The 12,245-nt window shown below is 59.1% G+C and overlaps 1 protein-coding gene across 1 annotated transcript in view; it reads right to left on the reverse strand.

The window, feature by feature from the left end:
* LOC136294846 (leucine-rich repeat-containing protein 7-like) overlaps window positions 1-9,241 on the reverse strand; it is a 55,428-nt gene extending 46,187 nt beyond the window's left edge. Inside the window, exon 1 of the mRNA XM_066193028.1 lies at window positions 7,514-9,241. Within this exon, the coding sequence (XP_066049125.1) occupies window positions 7,514-7,691 (178 nt within the window). The 5' untranslated portion in view covers window positions 7,692-9,241. The remainder of the gene's footprint in view (window positions 1-7,513) is intronic.
* Window positions 9,242-12,245: the final 3,004 nt, after the last annotated feature.

Genomic DNA, 12,245 nt, shown 5'->3' on the forward strand with positions numbered 1-12,245 from the left:
GGACCCGTCCCTCATCACTCAGGGGGGATCTCTGCTGTTAAACCAGCTGGGGCAGAGTTCTTTATCCCTTCCAGGACCTGTCCCTCATCACTCTGGGGGATCTCTGCTGTTAAACCATCTGGGGCAGAGTTCTTTATCCCTTCCAGGACCCGTCCCTCATCACTCTGGGGGGATCTCTGCTGTTAAACCAGCTGGGGCAGAGTTCTTTATCCCTTCCAGGACCCGTCCTCCCCCCAGGGGATATCTGCTGTTCATGGGCCATCCAGGCTCACTGCAGGGCTGATACAATCCCATCATCCCACGGGGAGAGGCTCCGCCCAGGGGGAGGAGCCCAGCATTCCCGCCTGGATCACCGCTGGCATTCCGAACAGCAGCACAGCCTGTGTGCGCTGGATTCCCCGAGGGAGCCCGGACCCATCCCAGCCCCACCGGGCCCTTCCCCGGGATCATCTCTGCTCCCGCAGAGCCACAGCTGGCACGGCTGGAGGAGTTATCGGGACCAACAGGGGTCAGGTCCTGTTCTGGCTCCGGCAGGGTTTTCTTTTTTGATTTTCTTTTTTGTCCCACTACATTTGTATTTTTTAATATTCCTAGTAAAGAACTGTTATTCCTATTCCCACATCTCTGCCTGAAAGAACCTTAATCGCAAAATTATAATGATTTGGAGGGGGGGGGTTTACCTTCTCCATTCCAAGGGAAGCTCCAGCTTTCCCTGTCTTTCCAAACCCAGATCCTGGCACATTCCACACGGATCGGGGTGCTGGTGACTCCAGACCTGGCTGTGATCCCTGCGTGGGCCCTTCCCTGAGGACAGGGACTTGGGGGGGACACTCGTGGGTCCTTCCGTGCAGCTCAAATCGTGTTGGGACATTCACCTTCCTGTGCTCTAATGCTGCCAGAACCCGCCAGGAAACCCGGCTTAATTAACACTCTTAATTACCATCAACGTCTGAAGGAATGTGATTTTCAGGAGCTCAGTGTTGCTGAAGAAAGACAAATTTTTGTCCTTCCCAGAAACCACCAAACTGAGGTCAAATGGTCAGAGGGGTCTTCGGAGAACTTTGCTGATGACGTTAAATTTAAAATCTGCATTTTAAGGTCTCTCACTGGCACAGGGCGCCCAGAGCAGCTGTGGCTGCCCCTGGATCCCTGGAAGTGTCCCAGGCCAGGCTGTGGGACAGTGGGAGGTGTCCCTGCCGTGGCAGGGGTGGGATGGGATGGGTTTTAAGGTCCCTTAAAACCAATTTTGAGGTCCCTTAAAAAAAAAAAAAAATTCCAACCTTTTAAGTTTTCAGGTCCCTTAACACAAACCACTCTGGGCTTCCACGAAAAGCTGCTCTGCCTAAAGGTGAAGGGAAACAATCTCCTCACAGGAGACAGGGAACACCTGGAGGAGAAATCCCAATATTTGCTCTCTGCCATAACTCCATTCTCCCCCCTCCCATTTATTTTACAGAACACCGCGTCAATTAAACAAAAGAATCAGGAGGAAAAAGCACAAAAAGCCCCACCCCACAAATGTAAAATACACGGAAGAACAATCCCAATATTTGTTCTCTGCCACAACTTCTCCCCCCGTTTATTTTACAGGACACGGTGCCAATTAAACGGAAGAAACAGGAGGAAAAAGCACAAAAAACCCGCCCCACGAATGTGAAAATTGCAGCATTTGTGCCAGATCCACAGCCCCGCACCTGACTCAGGGAACGCTGACCTTCAGCAGGCCCCGGGATTCCTGGATTTAATGCCCTGCCTGCTGCTCCCAGCATGGAAAGCCTCCCGAAAGCACTCAAATAATCCATCAAAACCTGGCAAAACCCACCCCAACCCGCTGACTGGAGACGCCACCTTGATTTAATCACTTTCAGGAGCTGCTGATTAGCTCATCCATAAAGCTCTGCCCGCTCTAGGATCCCACGGGGCTGCTCCAGGCGCTGTCCCAGGTGAAATGAAGCTGCAAATGCGAGCAGCGGGAGCCTGGCTGGGAGAGCAGGAGGGAAAATCTGCTTCCGCAGCAGTGCGAAAAGGGAAAGCACCTGCAGGGGACAGGTCCCCTCCCGCCCTGAGGCCACCAAACAGCTCCCACCTCACCCCGGGGAGCAGCCCTGGTCGCTCCCAGGGGTCTCGTCAGGGGCTGATTCCTGGTTTTTATGGACACTGCCCAATCCAAGGATTCCCGTGGAAAAGGATGCTTCCCATTTTCACCTTCTCCACACGCCCTGGAACTGTCGGAGCCTGCTTAAAATGAAGGTATTTTAACTTTCACACGAGTTGCACGACTTTTGTTCCCGATTGTGGGGTGGTCTGGGTCGGATTCCACGGATTTTTGGGGTGTCTTCCCCCTTTTTGGGATTCCCACTTGGATTTCGTGGGATGTCCTGCACGGGGCCAATAATGCTGAGGGTCTCTTCCAACTCAGCACATCCCAGGGTTTCCATGAGAGATCATTTAATTCCAACCCCCAAAGCTCCTCTAATCCCATCCCAAATTCCCAATTTACCTGTGCAGGACAAACCACAGCTGGATTCCTTTCTATCCGCTGCACTTCCCCCCACTAAACCTCGTCCCAGGACTCTCAGGACTGCCCCAAACAAACCTGCCTTTTGCTCCTCTTGTTGACAAAACAAATCCCAAACTCACGGGGCAGCTGAAATCCCATAAAATGAATAAAAATCCTGCTCCAGGAAATCAATTACGAGATCATTACAGAGCTTCCAGGAAACCTGGATTTCTTTCCTGGCGCGCTTCCTCCGAGCAACTTTAATCACAAAGCCCTCGTCTCCACAACAATGCCATGATGCAGCTCGCTAATTAGCTTTTCCCACTCCTTAATTAAGGAGAAGTGTTTCGTGTTGTATCTGCAGTTAAATGGTGGCGGCAGCCGCCGCTCTGCGTTTTAGTTCTATTTCAATATTTATTTGCTTTATTTTCTATTTGTTTTATTTTTAGTGCAACACCAGGCTCCCGTTTTGGTTCCCGTTTCAATTAGCTGGGCTGTGGCTGCTCCAGAGAAGAAATTTGGGAAGTTTGGGGGTTGTTTTTTTTTAGTATAAATACGGATGAGCCGCTCAACAGAGGAGCTTATTGACCCAAAAAAGCTGCCACAGGTCCAGCAGCCTCCTGCCCTGCACTGGGATCCAAGGAATGCTCTCTGCGGAGCCCTCCTGACTCCAGTTAAATTATGAGGACACAAATTTGACCTTCTGGGTATTCCAGAGAGCAAGAAAAAAAGCTGTGGGATAGCTCAGAGTCAGGAAAACTCCTGGGCAGGGAGGAATCAAATCAGGCTGAGTGAAAAGCAAACGTCTTTGGACGTGGGGGACGAGCTGCCCAGGATTCCTTCGGAAACAAACGGTCATGGGAAACTACAGTTCAGGGCTGAGAACAAGTGCCCTGATATGAAAAGCTTTTCCCAGCCCACAATTCCGGGCACTCTCTGGATCCAGCAGGGAGATGTTGCTCACGCCCTCCCTGGGGTGGTGAGTTCAGGTGGCCGGGCAGGCTCAGAGCCAGCAGAAGGAATTCAGATTTACCCTGACACCAGCGAGGGTTTTCCCTGCCTTCACCAGCCCTGTGGGCGGGGTTCCAGCTGCGGAATTCCAGCTGTGGGTGAGATTCCAGCTGCGGAATTCCAGCTGCGGGTGAGATTCCAGCTGCGGGAGCTGCACAGTGGAGACCCAAATCCCAGAAACCCGGAATTATTGAGAAGAAACCCTCCGAGGGTCCCCGAGTCCCAGCTGTGGCCCATCCCCACCTCGTCCCCAGCTCTGGATGACACCTCCAGGGATGGGGACCCCAGAATTCCCTGGAATTCCACCCTCCTGCCTCCTCACTCTCACCCTAGTTTGTATTTCCCGCAAAACCGACTGGATCAACGAAAACCTGGAAGAGGAACAAACCAGCCAAGTGCTTTGTGTGTGTGGGTTTTCCCAGCCCTCCCCACGGACACAGGGTGACCTCAGGGGGATGAGATTTCTCCCAGGTCGCCGCTCCAAACCCGAGAAGTCTCGGACAGGGATTAAATCCAGGCTGACACTTTGCCTCCTCCCACCTCCTGGTGCCGAATCTGTCCCCTCCCCACCCCGAAATAGCAGCTCTGGTGAAAGGCCTGCGCCTGGCAGCTCCTGGAGCTCCATTTTTCACTTGTCCAAGTTCCCACACGGTTGTCATCACAACTGGGAGTGTTCATCCAGCAGAGTGAGAATGACATCCCCTTAAAAAAGCGCCTGTTCCCGGCAGGTGGAGACAAGGACAGCCCTGGAAAAGGCACAGAATTCCTTGTTTTTAAGGATTTTCTGTGCCCAGGCTGGGAAGCTGACGTGCTCCCAGTCTTTGTTGTGGCCTCTTTGCCGGGTGCTTCTGCAGGAATCCTGAAAAGCGGCTTTGTTAGGGAAAAAAAAAATCCATTTTTGGAGAAAAATGGATCAACAAATACAGGAAACCCCGTTCTATGACCCCAGGGAAAAATTCCTACAAACACAGGTGTGCTCACTGGGCTGGTGCTCAGGGCTCCGGGAGATCCTCACTCCCCAAATGGCACAGCCTGCAGGAGTGCCTGGAGAAGGACATGGGGACAACGAGGTGTCCCTGAGGATCCAGAGGGATCCTGAGGGACAATGAGCTGTCCCTGACCAGCTGTGTCCTCTGGGATCCTGAGGGACAACGAGCTGAGTCCAGTGGGATCCTGGGGGACAACGAACTGTCCTTGACCAGCAGTGTCCATTGGGATCTTGAGGGACAACAATCCATGTCCATTGGGATCCTGGGGGACAACGAACTGTCCTTGACCAGCAGTGTCCATTGGGATCTTGAGGGACAACAATCCATGTCCATTGGGATCCTGGGGGACAACAATCTGTCTCCAGTGGGACCCTGGGGGCCAATGAGGGACAATGAGCTGTCCTTGACCATCAGTGTCCAGTCAGATCCTGAGGGACAATGAACAGTGTCCATTGGGATCCTAAGGGACAACGAGCTGTCCCTGACCAGCAGTGTCCAGTGGGACAATGAGGGACAACAATCCATGTCCAGTGTGATCCTGAGGGACAATGAACAGTGTCCCTTGGCATCCTGAGGGACAACGAGCTGTGTCCAGTGGGATCCACTGGGAAGAGCATTCCCAGCAGGTCAGGGGTGACCCTGTGCTGTGCCCAGCTCTGGGAGCTCCGTCCCCACCCTGGGTGACCACAGTCACTCCAGCCTGGCCATGCTCCATCCTCAGCTTTCCCAGGAGCAGCAGGGAAGAGGAGGAGGAGGAGGAGGCCTCACTCCAGTGCTGCTCCTCCATGAGCACCACAGAGCCCCAGAGGGTTTGGAGGCAATGCCAGCGGGCAGGAACACCTCCTGCAGCCATGAGCATTCCTGGGAAAAAACTCCCTGGAAGGGAATTCCACCCCTCCATCAGCCCAAGGAGCTCCTCCTGCTCTCTTCCATGAGGCTACACCCAATGGACACCACAAAGTGCTCCCAGAACTCCTGTGTTCCCTAAATTTCACAGCACAGGCGCAGGGCCCCGCTGTGGGACACGTCCCCGTGCCGTGGCACATCCCAGATTTTTCCACAATTCCAGGGAGGGCCAGGAGGCTGCAGCAATGCCACCAGCACTGAGGGTGGGAGCTCCCAGCCAGGGAGGAGGAGGAGGAGGGATGCACAATTCCAGGAGGGACAGCACCTGGCTGCTCCCAGGAGCCTTCACCTGGCAGCTCTGCAGGGGTGGAAAATCTTCCCCCACTTCCAGACCAAATTCCTGCACGGTTTGGGGGCAAAGATCCTCCCAGGGACCTTCACCTGGCAGCTCTGCAGGGGTGGAAAATCCTCCCCCACTTCCAGCCCCAATTCCTGCACGGTTTGAGAGCAGAGCAGGTCACACCACGCTTCTGCCAGGTAAAGAAGAAAGCCCCACCGCACATTTCTGGTTCCTAACCCAGCCTGGAGAGCAGCAGCAAGATCAAACTGCGTTAGTGCTGCAGGAGAAAGCACTGATGGATTTAAGGGGGGGGGGGGGGGGGAAGAAAAAATTTCCCTCTCCATATAAGGGCTGCGAACATTTTCCCACTTAAGACAACGTGTGGGATCATATTCACAGACACAGAAATATGTTCTGTTCCCCGACACCCACGGGCCTGGAACACCAGGCTGAAGTGCTGGCAGGAATCAGAACCATTTGTTAAGTACAAAAAAAATGTCTCACATAATTAGGGAACTGCTGAAAGCCACCAATTTAGTGCTCAGGCTGGGGGAAATGTAGGAATGTTTCTTGGAACAACGGGCAGAGCTGCCTCGACGCCGCACACACAGAGCAAATACCTGGGGAGAAACCAAAGCGCCACGAGATCCCAGCTCCTTCAGGGGGATGGGGCCAGGAGATGGCCAGCTGGGAGGACCAGCAAAGCCCAAACCCTGGTTTTGATGCTGGGTATGAAGTCACTGCCCCTTTCCCAGCCTCATCCCTCCACTCCCAGCACGGCTCCATCACCATCCCAAGTCTGCCCCTCTGGTCCAGGCTGTCCCTCCTGGCAGGAGCAGAGGGACAAAACCGTCTCCCAGAGGTGTGCCGGCGCTGAGGAGCCTCTGCCCCGAAGGCTCCTCAAAGGTCACCACGGAGAAGGGCACCAGGGACGGGCAGATGGAAGGTGGGGCTGGGAACAGAACTTGTGGAGGTGTCTGGATGGAGCTGATTTTTTTATAGATTTGGGGAAAAAAAACAACCAAAAAACGCAAGAGAAGCAGAGATTGGTGGGGTTTGGCCTGGGAAGAGCTGGAGGCAGTGCTCCTGGCAGCCACAGCTTGGTTCCTCAGCCCCCAAAGCCACCAAAGTCCCCCTACCCAGAGCTCTGTCCCCTCCTGGCAGCAGCTCCTCAACGCCGAGTGGGGATTGTGACCCCCAAAGCCATCATTGTTCCCTCCTAAAGCCACCAAGGTGTGTCCCTAGAGCTGTGTCCCCTCCTGGCAGCAGCTCTGAGCCCCACAGGGTCTGTCCCCTCAAAGCCATCACTCTTTGTCCCCCTAAAGCCACCAAGGTGCGTCCCCCGATGTTGGAACCCTGGATGCCTCCACACCCCTAAAGCCACCAAGGCGTGTGTCCCCAAAGCCAACATCGTCTGTCTCCCCAAAGCCACCACGGTCTGTCCCCCCCGAGCCGTGTCCCCTCCTGCCAGCAGCTCGTCAGCCCCCAGTGGGGATTGTCCCCTGCCAAAGCCACCAAGGTGTGTCCCCCCAGAGCCACCAAGGTGCGTTCTCCTAAAGCCACCAAGGTGTGGCCCCCACGAGCTCTGTCCCCTCGTGGCAGCAGCTCTGAGCCCCGCAGGCTCTGCCCCCCAAAGCCACCAAGGCGGGTCCCCCCAAAGCCACCAAGCTGTGTCCCCCCAAGGCGTGTCCCCCCCAAAGCCACCAAGCTGTGCGTCCCCCGAGCAGTGTTCCCGCCAAGCCGTGGCTGTCTGTCCCCCCCAAAGCCCCGAGCCGTGTCCCCCGACCCTGTCCCCCCCCCGGCTGTCCCCCCGGCTGTCCCCCGCACCTCTGCAGAGCAGGGCTGGGTTCTGCAGCAGGGACACCAAGCGCCGGCGCCGGCCCCGCTCCCGGCTCCTGCCGTAGCTCAGGGGAGGGGTGAATCCGCTGCCTCGGCGCGTTCCTCGCGGAGGGAATTCGGGAATGCCGCCGTGCCCGTGCCCGTGCCCGTGCCCGTGCCATGCCATCCCTTCCCGCACGGGCTGCCCTCAGGCCGCCGCCGACCAAAAAAAAAAAAAAAAAAGAAATTTAAAAAATGTCCAAAGCGACAAGACGGGAAGAAGCGCCCGGCAGCAGAGCCGGCGCTGAGGAGCAATCCAGGGCCGAGGCGATCCGAGGGAGGCGGAGGTTTAAATCCCGCCGGATCCAGCGCTCCGGGGCAGCTCCGGGGCCGGGCTGGGTGCCTGAGCCGCCGGCTGAGCCAGGCTCCGCTGGCAGCAGCTGAGGGATGACGAGGAGGAGGAGGAGGAGGAGGATGCTCTGCCTGCCCCGCCGCTCTCCCTGTCCCGCGGGGACAATTCCCGAGCTCCCCCCCGGGGCTGTCCAAAGGCTCCTCAATCCCGGATTTTGATTCCCCCGGCCGACGGCTTTGTTTCAGCCCGAGCTGCCGAGATCTCCCAAGGACGTCTTTACATCTCCAGCATCCCTGGAAGAGGAGCGGTGCCTGGCAATTCACGTGACGCGGAGCCGAGTGTCGGATTCCCGGCCATGGGAATGTGCTCGGCACTCCCAGTCCCACCGGCTGCTCCCTACATCCCGGGGCCGGAGAAACTCTGCTGCTCCCCTTCGCCCGACTCCCGACGAAATTCGGATTATTTCTGCCCACCGGCCACCGGTTCCTAGCCTAGGAAAGGTTAAATTTGCTCTCCGCGGGTTCTCTTGGGCTCCAGCTCTTATTTCCGAATCTTTTCCCCCAGTAAAATACTCGAAGTAAAAAAAAAGGAAAAAAAAAAAAAAGAAAAAAAAAGAAAAAAAAATGCAGCACCGTTTTCCTCCGATGAGCTTAAACTCCTGTCATTCTCTAAAGTCATTCACTCCGGATCCGAGGGAACTAAAGGATGAGGAATGCTCTCCTCTTTATAACAAAAAAAAAAAAAAAAATGAGCCTTCCTGAGCTTACGGCTTCTTTTCTTCTTTATTCGCCAGAACCTGATCCATGAACACGGTATTTGCTCCCCCTTCGCAGAGCGCTGGGATTTAACGCTCCTTTCTCTCCCTAATTTCGCACTCTGCCGGCAGCAGCCTCTCCCCGGGGCTCTCAGAGCTCTCCAGCCTCAATCCCGGCTGCTCGCAGCCGTCCCTCCTCATCCCTCCACCTTCCTCCCTTCCCCAACTTCTCCGCAGCTCGCACCGGGAGGGGCGGCTCTGCCCAGTCAAACACGAGGAGGATTTCTCTGCTCTCGACAAATTGCTGCATTCCCAGGAAAAAAAAAAAAAAATCCACCCCAAAAAAAACCACCCAACCCAGCCCCGAGTTCTGCAAGCTCTGTCCTAGGGTTTGATGCAATCTGCAAACGAGAGCCTACGGAAAGCTCGCTAAAATTAGAGGGAGCCGAGATGAAAACCAAGGACACATGGTGGCTCTTAGAAATCTTTAAATAGGGCTCGGTACCACCTCGAGGAGCTCGGGCTGCGCCGGGCTCGCATCCACCGAAATGCTTTAATTGGGGATTCTCGAGTGGCCCTCGGATGTTCCTGGGACACCTCTGCGGGTGGGCGCCGCCCCCAGCTGTGTCCCGCCGGGTTTTCCCGGCGCTGCCCGATGGATTCGCACCCCGCAGGGAGCAGTTCCTCCTCCCGCTGCTCACACCGCGTCCCCAGGCCGGGATGGGCAGCCCCGGGTCGGGGCCGGGCTCCTGAGCGGCCCCCGGGGATGGAGCCTCTGCTCGGGAATCTGGGGCTGGCAGCGGAATTCCAGCGGGGTAAAAGCCCGCTGCGTGGCCGGGAGGATGGAATTCCCCATTCCTGGAGCCCTGGTGTCCATCAGTGTCCCCTCCCTGACCCCAGGCCTCTCTCCCAGGTGTGCCAAGGCCGCCCCAGGGGACACTGCGGAGCCGGGGGTGGCTCAGTGACCACCACACAGCCCCAGCCTGTCCTGCCGTGGATTTCCATGGATTTCCATCTCCTGGATTCCTGGATTTCCACGTCCTGCCCTGTTTGGCACCCCTGGTGTCCCTGCTTTAGGATCAGCGCTCCCAGCAGAGCCTCGTCCTGATGCCTCAGAGGTGATTAATCTGAATTTTGGGGGGGGCTCTAATGGTGCCGTGCTGCCTCGAAACCACCCAGAGACGGCGGCCAAGCGTCCTTTTAAAACCCTTTCTGCGGGATTTTAAACTTTAAGCGATTTTTTAACGCCTTGCGGGGAAGCACTGACAGATTCCTGCGGGATTTGCTGCTGGGCTGGAAATTCCCAGCGACTCTGCAGCGTTTGCTCCCGAGCTGCAGCTCCCCAAACCAGGCACCCGGGAAGGGTTTCGTTACTCCAGCAACTGCGAAAATCGGTGTAATCTAAGCCTCCCCCCCCCTTTTTTCGGGGTTTCACATCAGCCGTGTGACAGAGGCACAGAGCAAAGCTCCTCCTCCGTGAGGTAATTAAAAAAATAAAATAAGCGCCGCTTTCTCCAAGGAAAAGTTTCACGGATGGAAACGCAGGCCGAGGTTAAAGTTCACGGGGACAGCAAGGTGAGGCGGCGCGGCGAGGCGTCGGACGGTAAAATCACTGAATTTCGGGATGATCACGGCAATTAACAGCGCTCGGGAAATGAAGAGCCCTCCTTTCACTGCGGCTGCACGCAGAGGAAGCTCCGTGACCTCCCCGAAGGCCCCTCCGCACACACCCACCCCCCGAACCGAGGCAACAGGAGCGCTCCCAGAACCGGCTCGGCGCTCTCCGCGCCGCACAATTCACCGCAAAATTCACCCCCGATGGCGGATCTGAGATCAGCCCGCTCCCGTTTCTTCCCCCAAGTCCCGCCACTTGCCCGAAGTGGCCGCAATGTGCGCCGCGAGGTTGCCATGGCGAGCATCCCTCCCTCCCTCCTCCTCCTCCTCGTCCTCCGTGAGGAGCCGAGCGAGCAGCTGCGGAACAGCAAAACCCGCCGGATTAAGTCACTGCTCGGGCCGCGGAGCGGCGAGGGAAACGCTCCGGATTCCTGCTGTTCCCAAGGATTATTCCCACCCCAGCACCTGAGGTTAAAGACACCCAAGCCAAGGGCACGTGGCCGGAGTTTTTAGCTGGAAATCACGGATGGGCAGGAGCGGGAGGAAGGGATTTAGGTGGAGTGAGTGGCACAGGGCAGAAATATCCATCGGCTCCTTCCCATTTCCCAAAAAACCCCACGGAACTTTCAACAGGGCTCCGGTGTGCGTGACCCTCGGCGGCCCGGCCTGGCAGCGAGAACGAGCAGAGGAGGCTCGGTGCCCCGGGCACACGCTGTCCCCGGGCAGGGACACCGGCACGGGGCCGGGGGACGCGGCTCCGAGCGCCGCGGGCCCGGGCCCTGCCCGGCCTCCCCCCAAAACCCCCCGGAGCCCGGGCACCCCGACTGGAGCGCCCTCCGGCCTCCGGCAGGGCTGGACAAACGGGCCGGGACCGGCGGGACCGCGGGAGGCGGAATGTCCCTGCGCGGAGGGAGGGAGGGAAGGAGGGAGGGAAGGAGGGAGGGAAGGAGGGAAAGGAGCCTCCTCCGCACCTCCCCGCGCCTCCACCGGCGCCGCGAAAGGGCGCAGAATTTTCCAGGAGCTGCGCCGAGCCCGACCCCCGCCGCAGGCAGGTTCCGTGGCAGCGCGCCCGAGCTGTCAGCGCTCCGCGGGGGCTGCGCGGGGGCGGCTCCGGCTGCGCGCCCCGAGCGCTCCCCGCGCTCCTTTGTCCTCGCCGGAGCCGCCCCGCGTTCCCTCCCCCGTGCCCGGGGTGGGGTGGGGGGGGGGCGTGGGCGGCCCCGGGGGCATCCCCCGGGGGGCTGCGCGGCCCCTCCCGGCCCCGGCCCCGCGTACTCACGGTGCAGGCGGGAACGCGCGTCCATGCGCGGCCGAGCCGCGGGTGCGGGGGCTGCGCGGGCGCCGCCGGGGGCTGCCCGCGGCTGTCCCGCCGCCCGCCCCGCCGCGCCGCGGAGCCCAGGGCCGGGCCCGCTCCGCCTCCGCGGGCGGCGCCCAGACACAAAGCGGCGGCGGCGGCGGCGGCGGCGGCGGGGCGGGTCCGGTCCCGCTGCGCGCCCGCGCTGCGCTCCGCGGCGGCGCAGGGGCGGTGCGGGGGGGAGGGACGCGGCCGCGCCCCCCTCCGCGGGGCGGTGCGGTGCGGGGCGGGGATGTGCGGGGGATGATGTGCGGGGGATGCTGTGCGGGGATGATGTGCGGGGGATGCTGTGCGGGGATGCGCGGGGGGATGCGGAGCCCTGCGGAGCGGTGCGCGCAGGCGGTGCCGCCCATCCTCGCCCGTCCCGGGCCCGACGGGGCGCCCCGCGAGCGGAGCATCCCCCGAGCATCCCCCGAGCATCCCCCGAGCATCGCCCAAGCATCCCCCGGTCCCGGCCCCGCGCTCGGAGCAGCCCCCGAGCCCCGCATCGCTGCCGGCCCACGGCAGGAGCCGTCTCCTCACCTGGGCCCAGGTGCGCGGCCGGGCAGCGGGAAGGGGCTGGCGGCGCCCCGGGCAGTGCTGGTGACAGCTCAGTGTCCCCTGCGGACAGCTCAATGTCCCCTGCGGGCGGGCGTGTCACAGGCCACGGGCTGATAAAACCGCGGGGGTC

Source organism: Chamaea fasciata, unplaced genomic scaffold (genome assembly GCF_029207755.1).
Source record: "Chamaea fasciata isolate MVZ Bird 193981 ecotype frontalis unplaced genomic scaffold, bChaFas1.0.hap1 SCAF_10, whole genome shotgun sequence".
NCBI lineage: Eukaryota > Metazoa > Chordata > Aves > Passeriformes > Sylviidae > Chamaea > Chamaea fasciata.